The sequence below is a fragment of the Phragmites australis genome, chromosome 4, assembly GCF_958298935.1.
Source record: "Phragmites australis chromosome 4, lpPhrAust1.1, whole genome shotgun sequence".
Classification (NCBI taxonomy): domain Eukaryota; kingdom Viridiplantae; phylum Streptophyta; class Magnoliopsida; order Poales; family Poaceae; genus Phragmites; species Phragmites australis.
In genome coordinates, this window is record NC_084924.1 from 3,701,552 (window position 1) to 3,720,226 (window position 18,675).

Here is an 18,675-nt window from a genome sequence, read left to right on the forward strand (position 1 = left end):
TTATTGTATTCAAGCCAAGAGCTTGCATATGCATTTTCAGCACCTCATATATCTCACTACACGAAATATAAACAATACACATGATAGTATGAGACATGACACAATCATAACCATGAAATTTTTCGCAATAATACTAAACATAAAAAAGGCAATTTACGGCTGGGAGACATTAATGTCGTTAGTTGCAGCAGAAAATTAGGCTCAGCCCAGACAGCCCATGGCGATTCCCTGAGAAGTCTGATGGCCCTGGTCTTCTCCGTTTGCTTTCCCTTGTTGGCATGTGTTGCGCGCGGGTTGGAATTTTTGTTGCTAAATGGGCCATGCGTATCTTCAGCCCATTATAAGGTCTGAGCTAGACGGGCTGTTTTCTCGTGTGTGGGGGCGGAATGGCAAGGCGCGATCTCAATCTCCATTTACGATTTTTTTATATTTTTAAATAAAAATTGCAAATATATATGTTTACTTTGAAAAATTGTAAATCTCGACTCATGTCCCCAGTTGGAAGGACTATAGACCGATGTGGGACAATCACAAGAGCATATGTACCGGCACGTTAACGTGCCACGATGGCCTGTTGCTATTTCAATAGGCGACATAAGTTTAGATCTACAATTTTCAAATAAATATATATTTTTACAATTCTTTAATTTAAATATTACAAAATCCTTCATTTGCTCTGTGCGACGGTGCACAGTAATAGTGTGATCCCTTGCTCTTGATTAATTAGAGGTTGCATCCCTCAAAACAATATGTTTTATTGTATTATACTATTTTTTTAGTAAGCCTACCAAGCAGGGGCGACGGGAGTGGGGCTGGCCCCTATGCTACATGTATATCATTAATACACGTAAGTTTTGACCATATAAATACGTTAAAATTTGAGTTTAGCCCTGCTAATAACCTGTAAAAATTGAGTTCTAGTTTCACTTCTACCTCCAAATATAAGTTATAGTATCTGACTCACGTAGAGACTCACATTACACGTACGCACTCAGCCACGTAGTTCTCTAAGTGTAAATGAGTCTATACTCGTACTCACACGTTTGCTTTAAAGAGATGATCTCAGACTGTAGCACCTAACACGTGTGAGACTCCTACTCGGGGGTGAGCCCCAGTGAGACACCAATGTTGATCCTAAGACTATGCCTAAGGAATTTCCGTCACAGACGAAAATTTCATCGTGAAGGAATTTTCATTCCCTTCAACGCTCTAACGGTTTCTCTTTACAGTTCCCGTCACGAAGGGATTCTCAGAGTCATTCTTTTCAGGACGAGATTCTCTCTTCTTTCTCTTCATGATTCCCTTCGAAGAAAAACTGTTGGAGATAAAAAAAATAAAAAAAAAATAAAAAAAATTAATCAAGAAGGGAACAAAATAAAGAATATAAGGGAAATAAGGATCGAAAGCTGGTGGACAACATGACACTACATGACTTGCCAAACAAGCTACGGCTCGTTCTCTATTGTATTACTAGATTACAGTGACTCAAGACGAATGCATGGCCGTGATGTTGTTTAGTGTTGACCGAACTATGTTAAATAAGCATAGTTGTTTGGATGCTGCATTATTCAATCACATGTAATGATTGTGTAGCCAGCAGTCTACTAACGTCTCTATACTACTTGTGGATCTCGCAATCCAATGGGCAATGGGAACGCTATTCGACCGAGAAGCTTACGGATTCTAAGGGCCTGCTGATGAAGGAAGGAAATTAACAAATCTGTCTCTCTCGGAAGAACCAGAAGTAATGATTCAACACCAAAAACCGCAATAGTCGTACGGATAGATAAGTAAAAAAACTCAAAATTGCAAACATGCATGGAGAAAATGACAACTTGGTGGCCTATTAGTCGTCCTCGTCCACATGCTGGTAGTTTTGAAACCATGCTTGACAGCTTCCACTTCGTCTTTATTAATATAAACATCACGAGTTTCAGTGGAACATTTGATATTCAGGATCTAAAGGCTCAGTTGCTTCAATGTCATCACCTCCATTACAAACAACCACCTCCGATCAAATTGGAAAGCTCTAACTAGTTTGTATCCACCATCAATTAACGTGCGCTATCATCATTAGAAGCGTTAACGTGCGCTATCATCATTAGAAGTCCTTAATACATCATCATTTCATTCCATCTAAATCCAATAATCAAAATCAAAAGCATGAAATCAAAACTACATCAACCCACCTAATCCTGTGCACCCCTTACTATTCCTCCCATGCCCTCCTCCCGCCGCTTTTCATGTGACGGCCTCATGGCTGCTCCCGTCTCCACGGCTCGGGTCCTTTTCAGCGAAGGAGCCAATGCAGGTAACTGTAGCGACGAGCACAATAATTTGTATCTTGTGCTACAGGCATTTGCCGCAACAGTGTAGCAAACGTATTGTTGACACCATAATCAACAGTACTGTGATGCATTTTATATTGTGTCAGTGTTACTGTAGCGACTCGTCTTGACTGTTGATGCTTAATCGGACGGTGCAGATTTGACATTACTACATAGAGCTATTTACTCTCTGCAATTACCACTCCACTGCAGACGATCAAGTCCGTCGCAACGACATCCTCCGCAGCGTCTGCCGGAATGGCAAGCTAGGCAGGCAATGCCGAGATCTCGTAACAGGGTGCATGACAACGCAAAGCAAGAGATTGACATGAGTCGCAATGCAAAGGCATGTTTCGCATTGAACGCGGCAATGGCGGTGTCCGTCGGCAAACTGAACTCAGTCTGGGAGACCATCCGAACAGGGAAAAGGGCACACGACGGTATGATTTCTTTTGCTAAATCCCAAAGCATGGTGTTCTTCTGACATTTTCTAAATTGACGCGTAGTACAGCCGCCGCCTCACTGAGCGGAACCATAAGACGTCCTACTCCGTCGCGGTGCAGGACGTCTCGGGCATTGACGCCATGTTTACGAACATATGCATCGGCCACCCGAGCTCCCTCTCCGACGTCGCCAAACTCGGCAGGACTGGATGCTCGTGCCGTGCGCCAACCAGAACCTAACGTTTCATGAGACTAAACAAGGTGACCACTGTCTCAAGAAAGACATAAACCTGTATAAAATTTTATATATTTTTACGCACAGTTAAGGATAAGGTATATCTATTTTATATAGATATTTACCTAACTGACTTTACCAACTATCATCATCAAAGTTAGGTTTTAAAATTAGTTTATGTTCACTTCAGTAACTGAGCAGTCAGTTCGGAGCGGAAAGAGACGGCCAGTACAACTAGCTTGAGGGAAAGCTGTCTGCAACCGACTCGTACACAACTGAACAAGATAAGTAAACACCCGTTTCGCCAATAGGTAGCTACCAAGTAGCAAGTTGATTAAGGCCAACTCGCGGATCCCTCAAATTTGCAGATTCGGATGCGACAGTATTTTCAGTCACTGTACCAGTATTGTACCATCTCCAGTAAAATGGTTGTTGACTTGTTGTTTTCAAGCTCATTGCAGCCTTGTTACGTCAAGTAGCGTCAGCTAAGGACATCACAGAGAAAGTGTAAAGAAAAGAAGTCTAATTCATAGATCTTTCTCTATCGAGTTAGCTTATGTTTGTTCTAATTAAAAACAAAAAAAATTATTTTTGCAGGCCATGTGAATACTGCTATAGTATATACTCATCAACCATCCAACATTATTGCTACTATGGAATAATTAATTCACGTCTTTTCAATTTCAGACACTGCAATTTAAGAGCGTGATCAGACGATATGTTAGTGGCGGGTTAGGGCTTCGGGTTGCCGGTGACACATTCCCAACGGGCGGCAGGTTTAGAGAAAGGTTGGTGGCGACATGTTGGTCCGATGGAGGAGGCGTGTGCAGGGGCAGGATGGCGAGGCGGTAAGGGTGACGAAGCATGACCGATGGGTTAGGGTAGGGGTGAGAAGCATGAAAACGAGAGGGTGGGACGACGCCACGAACCAGGTGATAGGAACATCGCTGGAGACGGCTAGAGGCGGGCAAGGGCATCGCTATGCTTGAAAGAAATGCTCTGTTGAAGAAAGACTACAGTGGGATGAGATCTGAAGGTTGAAAAAGGTTGTGAGCTATTAAATGTTCATCTAATGACTCATAGCCGTTGTTTGAAAATAAAAACATGTGTCTAAAAAATAAAAAACAGGTGTATGATAAATAGCAACAAGGTAATTAATTAATTTGTTAATACACGTGTCATCCACTAACCATAGAAAATCTATTCTGCCCTGTTCCTGGGGCACGACGCTGGGAATGGGGTTGGACTTGGAAGAAAGCACACCGTCGCTTTCACATTGGATTCAAGCGGTGCAACTTGGGGTGATGGACCGACGAATCTATCTTTATGGAATGCATAGATGAGAGGAGAAATTGAAAGAAGAGTCGCTTGCTCGTGTCCATGTAGTTATGCAGGCCTAGTCAGCCACTTGCTTAGCGAGCTTGAACACCGCTCTTTTTCCTAGGTGGCGGACGGCTCATCGAAAGGGAAAGTTTTATATGGAGATATACGTTTTATCAGTATTATTTATTTATATTAAGATTTGTATTAAAAATATAGTAAAATAAATTACGAGGTAGATAAGAGAATTAATATACATATGAGTATTAAATAGAAAGTATAAGATGTATGAATGGTCAAAATAGACGATGCTTAATATCAGTACGGAGTTGCATTTCCCTCCGCTCATCTTCCGTTCCGATTCGGAGACATCGTCGTCCGCACGTCCCCACCGTCTCCCTGTTCGCGACGACGGTGGTGCGAGAGGCCGTTGGCTCAGGTTCGATGGATGAGGCTGTTGTGTGGACCGTTCCGCGAAGGCTCTGTGGACAAGTAGTGGCAGGCGGTGAGTTTGGTCGTGCCACGAGGCTGGAAATTTTGGCGCGGCCTCTGCGGCTCTGCTGGCCGCCTTCATGCAGGGTTCAAAAATTAGTTTGCCCAACGAAAATCACTACCTGTCGATTTTTTGAAATTTGTAAAATTTTGGTGAGATTCGAACAAATTCAGTAGATCGAATTTATATATCAATAACAAAAACGTACCGAATCGAGTCAACGAAAACCAGTTAAATTCTATCGAAAACCGAGTGAATTCTTCGATTTACCGATCGTATTTTTCACATTGAATGCATTTTGAATGAATCAGTTGAAAATCAGTCGAATGTCCCGATTCACCGAGTGCATCTTTCGAATTTCAGTGAAGCTCAAAAAAAAAAGTTCAATCTTGTAAAATCACTAACTAATTCATAAACTTCAAATTAAGTAAAATAAATTTTGTTGGTTTTCTTGTAACATTATCTACATGATAAAAGTATTTATAGTCATAAAAAAGCTGAATATTATCTATGAGAAAATATATTTGCTAAACCTAGTTAAATGCATAGTTAATTCTTTACTAATTCAGAAATTATGAAACTAATTTTGTTAGTCTTCTTACATGATCATATGTCTTTTAAAAATATATAATCTCATGAAATAGTTATTGTAACATGCAAGATTATGTAAATGTGTTGCAACTAGACTAATTCATAACTAACATAACACCTCTAAAATTAGTGAAACCACTTTTATTAGTTTACTTATACTATATTTTATGTAGGAAAAATAATGATAGACATGAAAATTTTAATTACAGTGTTGTTTCTTAACATGTTCACTTTATGTTTATGAACTTTGTAAAAATTATGGAGAAGTTAATAAAATTTTAAATGAAGTGAAACTAAATTTATATATCATCTTAAGGCACACCCTATATACTAAAAATATGTGTTTGTATGTTAACATTTTCCTTAACGTGAACCCTCTAAATGAGCTGCACACCTTTTAAAGCATGCTCTTTTTTTTTAACTTCCTCTCCGTAAAATATAATGTAAATGACATTATTTTTGAAAAAATCACAGAAGATAATAGAATTATCTCTAGTATTTTTAAATTTTTTGAATTCAGAATTCGGTGCCAACCAAATTAACCAGTTTTCGTGAATATTAATCGGTTGTCGACGAATTTCGGAACTCTGCTTCCAGAACCCTGAAACCGGATGGTTGGCTGGCTGACTCTTTTCTTTCATTTTCTTATTTGGAAATACCGCTGCTTGGCTCTTTTGTGATCATCCGTTAAGTTATCCTTAGTCGTCCGATCAACTCGAGTCTCGAGATGACTGAATTAATCTCGACGGTTGCGATTGTGTACTAGGACACAAGAAAGTGTCTGTTACTATCGAGTACGGAGTAATAGGGTAGTGCAATGCATGTTATCATAAAAGAATATCTTATCATCTTACGACAGAATTTACATGTTTATGCCGGGAAGGATTCACTTACCTGCTGACCTATAAATCCTTTGTCTTGAGGTTCGCATGGTCATATAACACAATATATAAAAGGAGACGAGGAGATATGTATCTTTTAATTTAAGGAGAACCCAGACTCAAAGCGAAATTCCTATTTCGCGATTGCTCACGAGTAGTCCAACTCACGCGTAACCGATAAGATGACCCACAAAACCTACTAACTATTCGATATAAACTTTTCTTATTAACTTTTTTTCTAAAAAAAAAATTCTCGCAATCTTTTTTCCTCAAAGTTGTGAGCTAAGCTTTTTCTAAAAAGTTTTCCCCTAAAAATTTGAGTGAAAACTTAACATAAAAGTTTTTTCAGAAAATTTTCCAAAAAAGGAAAGACGGGAGGAAAAAAGTTTCCAAAAAAGGACAGGTGAGGGCTGTTGAGGTGGTTTGCGCGAACGGCCGCTCACGCACGCGCTGATTAACAATGTCTGTATCCAAAATTCCTATTCCACAGTTGCACGCGAGCAGCCCAACTGGTGTGCAACTGACCGAGGTGGCCCACAAAGCCCACTATTACCTTGATATAAACTTTTTTGTTAACTTTTTTTTTCTCATAATCTTTTTTTAAAAAAGTTGTGAGCTAAATTTTTTCTCAAAAGTTTTAGCAGGCAGACTTGTTGGCAAAAGAGACATGCATAAAACTATAGGTACTCCGAATGTCAACCAAAGCTATTGCTCTTTTTCCTTGGACAATGAGAGTCAAGCAAAAGGTAGCAACAGTTCTGGTGTCTTGAACTGCTTGTTTGGATATTTGCATTAATATGGGTGCTTGCAAGGTGACTTCTTCCTCCAAGGAAACATCCTACTCCATATCTTGTTCAGTGATTTCTTCGGGCTCCAATGTCAAAGCATGAGCACTGCCTTGATAAAACTTACATTTCAGTTTGTATTTTGGTGTCCAAGGTGCTAAACACTTCCAGCAAGTGCCAGGTTCTTTAGCTTTGATATTAATGCTTGGCAATTTCTCAGGTTTCTACATCGTCTCAGTCTTGGCAGTTGGAACACAAAATTTCTGTGAAGAATTTGCGGAAGGAGGATTCTTGAATGAGGATGAAATTGAGGCTGGAAAATTTCTTCTGCTTAGGGCTGCCTTCTCAAGATCTTTGGCGATTGTATAAGTATCATGCAAATTAGTGGGTTTGTGGGCTTCAAATAATGCTTGATATGGTCTTTGAGGCCTCTCACAAAACATCGGATGTAATAGTCTTCTTGAAGCCCTGGGTGCAGTCTCTGCATGCTGGCCATCATTTCCTCAAATTTATCAATGTACAGAGAAACTGTGGAGTCTTGAGATAAGGAATGAAAAATCTCCACTACATCAAACATGTTATGGTCTGAGAATCTGTTACACACCATATTGCAGAATTGTGCCCACTTAACCTATCTTGCTGTTAACCTCGAGCCACACCACCAATGCTCTGCTTTTCCTGTGCAATGTAATGTTGCTAGAGAAACCCAAATTTCTGGAGGTACACAAGCGAGTTCAAAATACTTTTCACACTGTCTAGTCCATCCAATAAGATTATCCCCATAAAATCCAGGAAAATGTAGCTTGGGTCTAGAAATTGAAAGATGAAATGAATCCTCCTGTTGGTTGTGCTCCCACTTGTCTTGCTGTGTCCATGGATTTGATCTAGCATGCACATAGTTCCTAGCATGGGGTGGGATATATGTAGGGTGGGACTGTCCTTTGGGAACAGCATGACTAAAGCGATGATGATGCTTATCAGACAGCATTTCTACTTCTTGATTTGCAGCATGGAATCGACTTGGAGCATCAGTATAGACATAGCCATAAGAAGGATTATGTGTTGGTAATACCTGCTCTCCCAGATCACTGCCACCGTCAAGTGGAAGTTTCCCATGCCTGTCTCCTTTCATGTTCTTCATAGAATTTCTCTTCAGCTGTCTTTTCCAAATCAGTGAGTCATGAAGGCTTGGGACCTCTGACAAAGTCCATAAGTGTGGTTCGAATTGAGTGCAGCTGCTCCTCCATATGTGACATTTGGATCTCTACGTTGCTCAACCGAGACATTTGGATCTCCACGTTGCCCAATCTTGATTTCATCTCCAACACTTCGTCATAAATTGATTCAACAAAATCCATACTCGAGGTATCCAGCGCCACCAATTCTTCAGGATTTGTCACGCCCGCTATTGAAGAAGCCAAAATGGCTGCTGTTGTTGCCGATGTCTTGGTGGTCCGCGTCATCCGCTCCGGCTAGTGCAGATCGGTTAAGAGATTTCCCTCCTCCCCAATCTGTCTGCACTGACGAATCTACCGTCGCCTGGTTAGGAGATCGGTCGAGGGGTTTTACTCCCAGACGTGTCAGGCAACCCAAACCTGAATCCAAACCACCTCTGTCATCACCGCGATTCAATTCGTCTCAGTTCCCAGAATTTTACGCCCGAACAAACACCGAGCAACCCTCACCGAAGACGGATTTCATTGCTAATTGCTGAGAATCGACTGGAAACTGATACCAATTGACACAACACACACAAATCCAAACCAAAATCAGAAAGATCAAACCAAACCAGAGGAAGAACAGGGGAAGGGAAGGATTGGGGAAGAACGGCGACAGCCGCTGTTCATTCTATTTCGTGGTTCTATCATAGAATATTCGTCTTAGCTGTTTACAACCATCCCCGTACAAGATATATCCTCATTCTTACCAGTTTGATTACTTGTAAGTAAACCAGCTATTAAAACTGTAGCTAAACCGACAAATTAACTACGGTAACAGAACTCTGTCTGAGATTGTGATGGCCGTCGATTTTCTTGAATCGGTATGCTTCAATTTTGAGCGTCCATCTTCTTTAGGTCATGACAAGTTGTTGGCGCTATGCGATGTGGGGAGCACACGCTCGGCCTCGGCGTGGTCAAAAGACTCCATCTATCTGGTGACGCTAATATCGTACATCTGTAACCTACAGCGCTGCGAGTGCGAGGCAGAGAGAGCGCCTCGATTACTTTCGCTGGCTTTCCGCCGGCGGCGTCAGCGCATGCATCACTCACCCGAGATCTCCTCGATCACTTTCGCGTGGCTTTCCGCCGGCGGCGTCAGCGCATGCATCACTCACCCCAGCTTGCCGCTCTGAAACTCGTATAAAGAGTAGGCCACTGCCGCGAGAGCCACCCCGTTCTGCGCGCACCTGGTGCAGGGAGGGGACGTGGTGACCAAGGTAGAGGAGGAGATGGGGAAGGCGGCGGAGACGGTGGTGCTGGCCGTGAACGGCCAGAGGTACGAGGCGGCCGGCGTGGACCCGTCGACGACGCTGCTCGAGTTTCTGCGCACGCAGACGCCCGTCAGGGGCCCCAAGCTTGGCTGCGGCGAAGGTACGTGATCCATCCAGCGCCCTTGATTCGGCGAAATTGATTATATGATCCAAAGTAGATGAGTCTTTGATAAAATGTTTAAAAAAATGATGAACTTTTGATTATATGTTCCAAGTTAATTCTATAGTTTGATAATATATCTACATAGTCTCCTTTACAAATAAGGAGCAAATAACACTATAAATAGATGAGTTTACTCTTCACAAACAAATATCTCAATTCATGTCCGTTTGGTAGCATTAGCATTAGCATGGATGGAGTGGTCTGGTCAGCAGCAGTGCTGTGCGCCATTTCAGGCCTATTCTTGTCTCTCCATTTGCTTTGTGCTCTGCTCTATCACACATGTTTCCATTTTGAATCTCCTCCTCAAGCCCTCTGAATCTCCTAGCCAATATCCTCGTGGCAGATTGATGTTACGTACCACAATGAAATAGTACAATTTTAGGTTACTGTTCTTCCATACAATGCAGAAAAGGAGCAAATATAGCAAGTAATAAACACAAATGTATGAACCAGATATTTTGAGTTGACCACTATGCCAATCTAATCAACAAAGGTACACGTATATATAGGAATGCTCTTCTTGCTTTCCATCGAGAACTAGCAAGTAAGACTAAAGCAGCAGCGACTCAATGCTCCAACGTGAAGCTAAATAGAAGGATTCAATCAAACAATCGATTAATCCTACTCGTGTTGAGTTCAGCGAGCCCACAGTGAGTTCGGGTAGAAGGGATCCCTGGGCAGAACCCGTACAATGAGTACACGCGCAACAGCACGGGCGAGATGACGGGCTGCCGACGGGTTGAGATCGACATGGTGGCGGAGGAGTCGGTGGCCAAACGAAAGAGTCGAACATACAGGGCTGCAGGGGGGCAAATAGTCATTTGATGTACAGGGATTTAGTTGCAATATTTAAAATAAAATTTTGTTATAAACTAGTTCTTGTAAAACATATAATAAAATGTCCATTAACTTTAGACATTTTATCAAAGGCTCGTCAACTTAGATATACAGGCAATTTTCACCCTTGATTTTCAGACCGTTCTTGTGCACGCATGCTTCGGTTTCTGCCTAACTTTCTTTTCTTTCCTTCTTGATTGGTAGCTAGAGGCAGAATCTTTATCTGAGCAAAACAGAAAACCAAGTACACAACAGTAGCTTCCTTGGAAGTGATTTATTCATATGATGATACGATTGGTTTCCTTCTATGTTGCAGTAGTTCTCTCTCGATAAAATACCAAAGAACTCAAAAAGTCAGGCTCAGTTATTGGGACGTTCCATCTCTAATTTGCACTTTTATACCCTACATGTTAGGCTATTAGGTGGACATGTCCCACACATGTTTTGGTGGACCCAGAACTAAAATGATTGAACGTTCCATCTATATACGGTGGATCAATGAAAACAAAAAATTATCTAATATCGTATGTATCGTCACCTTCAACGTGGATCCACCCTGCACGCATGTAACTAACGATCAAGAATACTCAGCTAACCCCTTGCACTTTTTCTATAAAAAAAATCATCTTGCCCTTTTTTATGCTCACAGTAGTGGTACACAACTCTTAAGCGTGTTCAAGGAGAAAAGGAAAACTAACCTGTTGCACTTTGACAATTTCCTGTTGCGGCAGGCGGCTGCGGTGCATGCGTCATCCTCGTCTCCAAGTACGACCCGGCCACCGACGAGGTGACCGAGTTCTCGGCGAGCTCATGCCTGACGCTACTCTGCAGCGTGGACCGCTGCTCGGTGACCACCAGCGAGGGCATCGGCAACACCAGGGATGGCTACCACCCCGTGCAGCAGCGTCTGTCCGGCTTTCACGCCTCGCAGTGCGGCTTCTGCACGCCCGGCATGTGCATGTCCATCTTCTCCGCGCTCGTCAAGGCCGAGAAGGCGGCCAACCGCCCCGCCCCGCCCGCCGGCTTCTCCAAGCTCACCGCCTCCGAGGCCGAGAGGGCCGTCTCGGGCAACCTGTGCCGCTGCACCGGATACAGGCCCATCGTCGACGCCTGCAAGAGCTTCGCGGCTGACGTCGACCTCGAGGACCTAGGCCTCAACTGCTTCTGGAAGAAAGGTGACGAACCTGCAGATGTCAGCAAGCTGCCGGGCTACAACACTGGCGCCGTATGCACCTTCCCGGAGTTCCTCAAGTCCGAGATCAAGTCTTCTTTGCAACAGGCAAATGGTGCTCCGGTGGCAGTCAATGACGTCGGCTGGTACCACCCCAAGAGCATCGAAGAGCTTCACAGGCTGTTTGATTCTAACTGGTTTCATGAAAGCTCTGTGAAGATTGTGGCTTCAAACACTGGGTCTGGAGTGTACAAGGAACATGACCTCTATGACAGGTACATTGACATCAAAGGGATCCCAGAGCTTTCAGTCATCAACAGAAACAGCAAGGGAATTGAGCTTGGATCAGTTGTGTCCATCTCTAAAGCCATTGAGGTGTTGTCAGATGGAAACATGGTCTTCAGAAAGATTGCAAATCACCTAAACAAAGTGGCTTCGCCGTTCGTTCGGAACACCGCAACCATAGGTGGAAACATAATCATGGCACAGAGGTTGCCATTCGCGTCCGATATTGCCACCGTACTGCTAGCTGCAGGTTCAACGGTCACCATTCAGGTGGCTTCCAAAAGGCTGTGCCTCACTTTGGAGGAGTTCTTGCAGCAGCCTCCATGTGATTCTAGGACCCTGCTGCTGAGCATATTTATCCCAGATTGGGGTTCAGATGGCATCACCTTTGAGACTTTCCGAGCAGCCCCTCGTCCATTTGGCAATGCTGTCTCATATGTCAATTCTGCTTTCTTGGCAAGAACTTCAGTAGATGAAGCATCAGGGGAGCATCTCATTGACGATATATGCTTGGCATTTGGCGCTTACGGTGTTGATCACGCCATCAGAGCTAGGAAGGTTGAGGATTACCTGAAAGGCAAATCGGTGAGCTCGTCTGTTATACTTGAAGCAGTCCGGTTGCTTAAAAATACTGTTTCACCATCAGAAGGCGCAACACATCCCGAATACAGGATCAGCTTGGCTGTCAGTTTCTTGTTCAGCTTCGTTTCTTCCCTTGCCAACAGCTCGAGTGCATCTGCAAAGATTGATACTCCCATTGGGTCATATACTAATGGAACTACAAATGGTAGCACTGAGTACTCACTGGAGAAGCATCTGAAGGTTGACAGCAATGATTTGCCAATACGGTCAAGGCAAGAAATGGTTTTCACTGAAGAATACAAGCCAGTTGGCAAGCCAATCAAGAAAGTCGGGGCAGAGCTCCAAGCTTCTGGTATATAATCTTATCCCAATCACCCAATGACTAAACTAATTTAGCTTTGATTTTCATAGCTTGAGCTTCTGAACAAGTTTTTTGTAACCTCTTTCTACTGCATACTCCACAAAATAATAATCATATGGTCCTTTTGTTCAGTGCTGAACCATCTGATAAGTTCCATCCCTGAATATTTTGTTCTCACATTGTTAGTGACTGTAGTTCCTCTCTTGAAAAACACACTTAACGATATTGATTTTTCTTATACAGGGGAGGCTGTGTACGTTGATGATATCCCTGCTCCCAAGGATTGCCTCTATGGAGCATTTATCTACAGCACACATCCCCATGCTCATGTAAAGGGTATCAAGTTCAAGTCATCTTTGGCTTCACAAAAAGTCGTCACAGTTATCACCGCAAAGGATATTCCCAGTGGTGGAGAAAATGTTGGATCTGGCTTCCTGATGCTAGGAGACGGAGACGAAGTACTTTTTGCTGATCCAGTTGCTGAATTTGCTGGTCAAAATATTGGTGTCGTGGTAATGTTTCTTAAGTGCTCTTTAGGATTACACAAAACCAAAAATATATGTTTATGAATAACCAGAATTTTGCTTACCGTGTCATGTTGCTTTTCTATCACTCAGATTGCTGAAACACAGAAGTACGCCTATATGGCGGCAAAGCAAGCTGTTATTGAGTATAGCACGGAAAGTCTGCAGCCACCGATTCTGACAATAGAAGACGCCATCCAACATAACAGCTACTTCCAAACTCCCCCATTTTTAGCTCCTAAGCCAGTCGGTGACTACAACAAAGGAATGTCTGAAGCTGATCACAAGATTTTATCAGCAGAGGTACATACTTCATTACGTTCAAGGGGATGTATACTCTGAGTTTCCACCGAGGCCAAACACTCACACCTGGTATTTTTGTTTCTGCAGGTAAAACTTGAATCCCAGTACTATTTCTACATGGAGACACAAGTGGCGCTAGCTATTCCTGATGAAGATAACTGCATAACCATCTATTCCTCGACACAAATACCTGAGCTGACACAAAGTGTGGTTGCAAGGTGCCTTGGCATTCCATGTCACAATGTTCGTGTCATCACCAGAAGAGTTGGAGGAGGCTTTGGTGGAAAGGCAATGAAGGGAATACATGTAAGTCCTGACTAACTAGAGCTTTGTTTTGCTGAACTTTTCTATTTTCAGCTACCAATGTATTGCCAACTGAAATTCATGATCTGACCAAAAAACTGTTTAAGAGGCAAAATTTGCCAGAGATGACAATGAAATTCCCCTTTGTCAGGTCGCATGTGCATGTGCCGTCGCTGCATTCAAGCTGCGGCATCCTGTTAGGATGTACGTCGACCGCAAGACGGACATGATAATAACAGGCGGGCGGCATCCTATGAAGGCAAAGTACTCCGTTGGGTTCAAGTCAGACGGCAAGATCACAGCCCTGCACCTCGATCTTGGGCTCAATGCTGGGATAGCACTGGATCTGAGTCCATTGATACCAGCTCACACCATTGGGACTTTGAAAAAGTACAACTGGGGCGCTCTTGCATTTGACATCAAGGTCTGCAAGACGAATCTCTCATCGAAGTCAACGATGCGAGCTCCAGGAGATGTACAGGGTTCTTTCATCGCGGAAGCCATCATTGAGCATGTTGCCTCCGCACTATCGGTCGACACTAACACCATAAGGAGGAAGAACCTTCATGACTTCGAGAGCCTTGCAGTTTTCTACGGAGAAAGTGCAGGTGAAGCTTCTACATACAGCCTGGTCTCCATGTTCGATAATCTGGCCTCGTCACCAGACTACCAGCGCAGAGCTGCAATGGTCGAGCACTTCAATAGCAGCAACAAGTGGAAGAAACATGGCATTTCTTGTGTGCCAATCACATATGAGGTGCAACTTCGGCCGACTCCAGGCAAGGTGTCTATCATGAATGATGGTTCCATTGCTGTCGAGGTCGGAGGAGTTGAGATTGGGCAAGGGCTGTGGACTAAAGTGAAACAGACGGCGGCGTTTGGGTTGGGACACTTGTGTCCTGACGGCGGCGAATGCCTCCTCGACAAGGTGCGGATTGTCCAGGCTGACACATTGAGCATGATCCAGGGAGGGTTCACCGGTGGGAGCACCACTTCTGAAACTAGCTGCGAAGCGGTTCGACAGTCGTGCGCTGCGCTTGTCGAGAGGCTGAAGCCTTTTAAGGAGAGTCTGGAAGCTAAGGCTGGCACAGTGGAGTGGAGTGCCTTGATTGCTCAGGTGAGGACACGCCTTGTGAATTCTAACTCTGTCAGTAAACATGCCAACAGATAACTTGTTTGAAAAAGATACCAAGAATTAGAGTTGCTTTAATCTTCTGCCTCCTTTGTATCCTCAATAAACTGCAATCAGCAATTTAGTGTGGCGATCTTGTAGATGTGAGAACTCACTATCTGAAAGTTTCATTTGTTCATGGCATCTTTCCTCACCTGCAGGCAAGTATAGCGAGTGTGAACTTATCGGCGCAGGCATACTGGACTCCTGACCCAACTTTCAAGAGCTACTTGAACTATGGAGCTGCCATCAGTGAGGTATCCCTGATCCAAATTGCAATAACAACACTGAAAATGCAATTACCAAGCCAAATTGTTTAGGACTGCAGCTTCAGTTCTGCTCAACACTGACATTTGACTGGAAATTTGCAAATGAACATTGCAGGTGGAAGTTGATGTTCTGACAGGAGCAACCACAATCCTACGTAGCGACCTCGTGTACGATTGCGGACAGAGCCTGAACCCCGCTGTAGACTTGGGCCAGGTTAGCTCCAAAGCAAAATCTGCTCATACGGACCATTGCATCAGTGAAATTGTGCTGCTTTGAACACTGTTCTTGATTCACTCAGGTCGAAGGCGCATTTGTCCAAGGAGTAGGCTTCTTCACGAACGAGGAATACGCGACGAACTCCGACGGCATGGTCATCCACGACGGCACATGGACGTACAAGATCCCCACGGTCGATACCATCCCGAAGCAGTTCAATGTCCAACTTATCAACAGCGCCCCCGACAAGAAGCGTGTCCTCTCTTCGAAAGGTGATTTTTTTTTTTCACAATGGTTCATCCCCACCTGGCCACCTCCAAACATTCTTGCAACCCTGACATACTTTGGATTGGATCTTTGCAGCGTCGGGCGAGCCGCCGCTGCTTCTCGCGTCGTCGGTGCACTGCGCGATGAGGGAGGCCATCAGGGCCGCCAGGAAGGAGTTCTCGGTCTGCACCGGGCCCGCGAACTCCGCCATGACGTTCCAGATGGACGTGCCGGCAACGATGCCCGTCGTCAAGGAGCTCTGCGGTCTCGACGTCGTCGAGAGGTACCTCGAGAGCGTGTCTGCTGCCGGCCCAACCACCGCGAAAGCATAGATCCTGGCCTCAGGCTGCAGCCGGCGCACTGCTCGTGATGAATGAGGTTAATCAGCGTAAAATAATGGCATTTCTAGCTTGTTTAGCCTGGACGTCATGCGTGTGCAGAAGAGATAGCAATGGCGGGCAGTGAGCTGTGGTGTTGTGTATCAGGAGTGATGAACAGTGTATAGGGAAAATGAAGCTAAATAAGTGTCGGGCAGGGCCAACGGCGGACCCAGAACAAAAATAACCGGGTGTCCCACTTATTAGTCTAGAGATTCGAGTATTCTATTTGTTAAGTTAGAGGGTGTCCTAGAGACCTGGTACACACGATGTATCACTGAAAAACAAAAATCACCGGGTGTCCTGTGCACCCCTAAAGCTCAACGTCGGTCCGCCCCTGGGCAGGGCGAATGTATGGAGGAAATCATGTGATTTTGACTGGTTTTTGAAGCAATTTTGCAATGAATCTTCATTCATAGCCTCATAGGTGCGTACCTGCCTGGGTGTGGGTAGATCGGGATCGGATTGGACCAGTTAGGTTGTTGGGCCTCACTCCAACGGCGGGTGCTCCTCCCCGCGCGCTCTTGGATCATCTCTGCTTGGGCTGGCGCGAGCCAACCTGCGTGGCTGCCGTCTTCTGCCGCCGACGCCGCCGGCCAGCCTCGGGTTGCCGGCGCGGTCGGCCGTTGCTTCTCACGCCTTGATATCTCCTGCTTGTCGACAGGGTTAATCAGAAGCGTTGGGTGATGATCCAATGGATGACGTGCACGTGCGGTTCGTCATCCACGGCTCTACTCGCGGCAGGAAAAAAGCCCGAATCGAAATATGGAATACGCTTTTGCTGCTTGTCCTGAGCGATTGCTGGATTGGTTATGTGGTTTGTGCTTGAGCTTTTCGTGTGAGGATTCCGCCGTACTGCTAATCATAAAGCGATGAAGATACGGATTTGCTAAAAAAATCCTCGAGTGATTCCGTACAAGTGAATTGATCAATTTCTTTTTTATCAACTTAAGTTGTTGAGTGAATTGATAGTAATATACATCTTGATATGATATCTGAGCTAGATGTCTTAAGTTTGAGTCCTGATATGTGCAATTAAATAAAAATTTGCAATCGATTCCTATTTTCACGTTTGAGGGTTCATCGGAGAGGGATGCCCACGGTGAGCAGGCCGGCTTGACGGTGGCGATGGTTGGTGGGTGGGGGCGGGGCCACCAGGGGACCACCGATGGATCTGGTCAGAGTGGGGGTGTCAAACCAATGGTCACTCGAAGATGGGTTAATGTAGTGGTTGCCGATAATGGCGGATCCGACGGCGGTAGACCATCATGATGGTGGCGATGGTCAGTGGGTGGTGCGGCGGGGGACCATTAGTAGGGTCAAAGCGGGGATGTCAAACCAACAGTTAGTCAGAGATGAATTAACATAGTTGCTATCAGTAGTGGTGGATCTGGCAACGGCAGGCCGACCCAGCGATTGCAATGGTTGGTGGGCAAGGTGACGGGGATTGCTAGTGGATATGGTTGAGACAGAGGCATCAAACTAACTGCCAGTCAGAGATGGTGTTGAAAAATAAGGCACTTTTAGGCTTAATTTGATCTATAAATAATTCATAAACGTAAAATGATAAACTTACATGTTCATATCATCATAGCATAATTTAGATATTTGTATAAAAGCACTACATATGACTAGCTCTACTATACTCAAAGTTAGGAACCGCAAAAAATAAAGTACGAGTAACATGGTTTTTACGTACTGATCCTGCGTTGTGGAGGTTGCTGAAGATGCTGGTTGTGCCGTGTTGACGGCGCGATCAATCCTGCTGATGACGCGCCGAATTTGTTGATGATGACAGTGGGTAACGCCAAAGCGACCAGGAAGATGAGCCGTGATAAAGAACTTGAGCAGTCGCGCGGAGCGCTTCCCAAAAACCTTATTCGCCTTCTTCCGGTGCAAGATCTCAAGAGCGAGGGTTTCAGAGATCTGCTCTCCTGATTGCCGGTGCATGCCGATGCCGGGATAGAGTAGACTACAGCAGCAGCGCAACAGAAAGAAAAAGAGGTAAAAATCATAACTCTTATATAGACTCATGTAATGAGAGCGTTCCTGATTTTAAGGCTACTCTCAATGAATAGTCTATATTGTACGTGTTACCAATAAGGTTGGGGTCCTTACATATATATAGGGAGAAAACCCCTCCACCTCTACCTCCATTAGCAATATGGTATTAATAGAGGGTGAGTCTCAACATGGACCACCTCTCCATAATATGGGCCTTTGAGATCTATTAGGAATTATTACCTGGGCCGGTCCCAATAATTCTAACAATCCCCCAC

The 18,675-nt window shown here is 44.4% G+C and overlaps 1 protein-coding gene across 1 annotated transcript; it reads left to right on the plus strand.

Moving 5' to 3' along the window:
• The first annotated feature begins 9,261 nt into the window (after positions 1–9,261).
• On the plus strand, positions 9,262–16,578 carry LOC133915283 (indole-3-acetaldehyde oxidase). Its single transcript, XM_062358388.1, has 10 exons — positions 9,262–9,666; positions 11,298–12,956; positions 13,209–13,477; positions 13,583–13,792; positions 13,880–14,098; positions 14,247–15,212; positions 15,428–15,523; positions 15,651–15,749; positions 15,835–16,024; positions 16,116–16,578. The coding sequence occupies exons 1-10, from the start codon at positions 9,525–9,527 to the stop codon at positions 16,349–16,351; spliced, it is 4,086 nt and encodes a 1,361-aa protein (XP_062214372.1). The 5' UTR covers positions 9,262–9,524; the 3' UTR covers positions 16,352–16,578.
• Positions 16,579–18,675: the final 2,097 nt, after the last annotated feature.

Bases quoted from the DNA above. Each gene is read 5' to 3' on its own strand.
- LOC133915283 (XM_062358388.1), top strand. From the start codon at position 9,525: ATGGGGAAGGCGGCGGAGACGGTGGTGCTGGCCGTGAACGGCCAGAGG. The intron at 9,667-11,297 runs GTACGTGATCCA...CTGTTGCGGCAG, and splicing joins CAAGCTTGGCTGCGGCGAAG to GCGGCTGCGGTGCATGCGTC. The intron at 14,099-14,246 runs GTAAGTCCTGAC...CCCCTTTGTCAG, and splicing joins AGGCAATGAAGGGAATACAT to GTCGCATGTGCATGTGCCGT.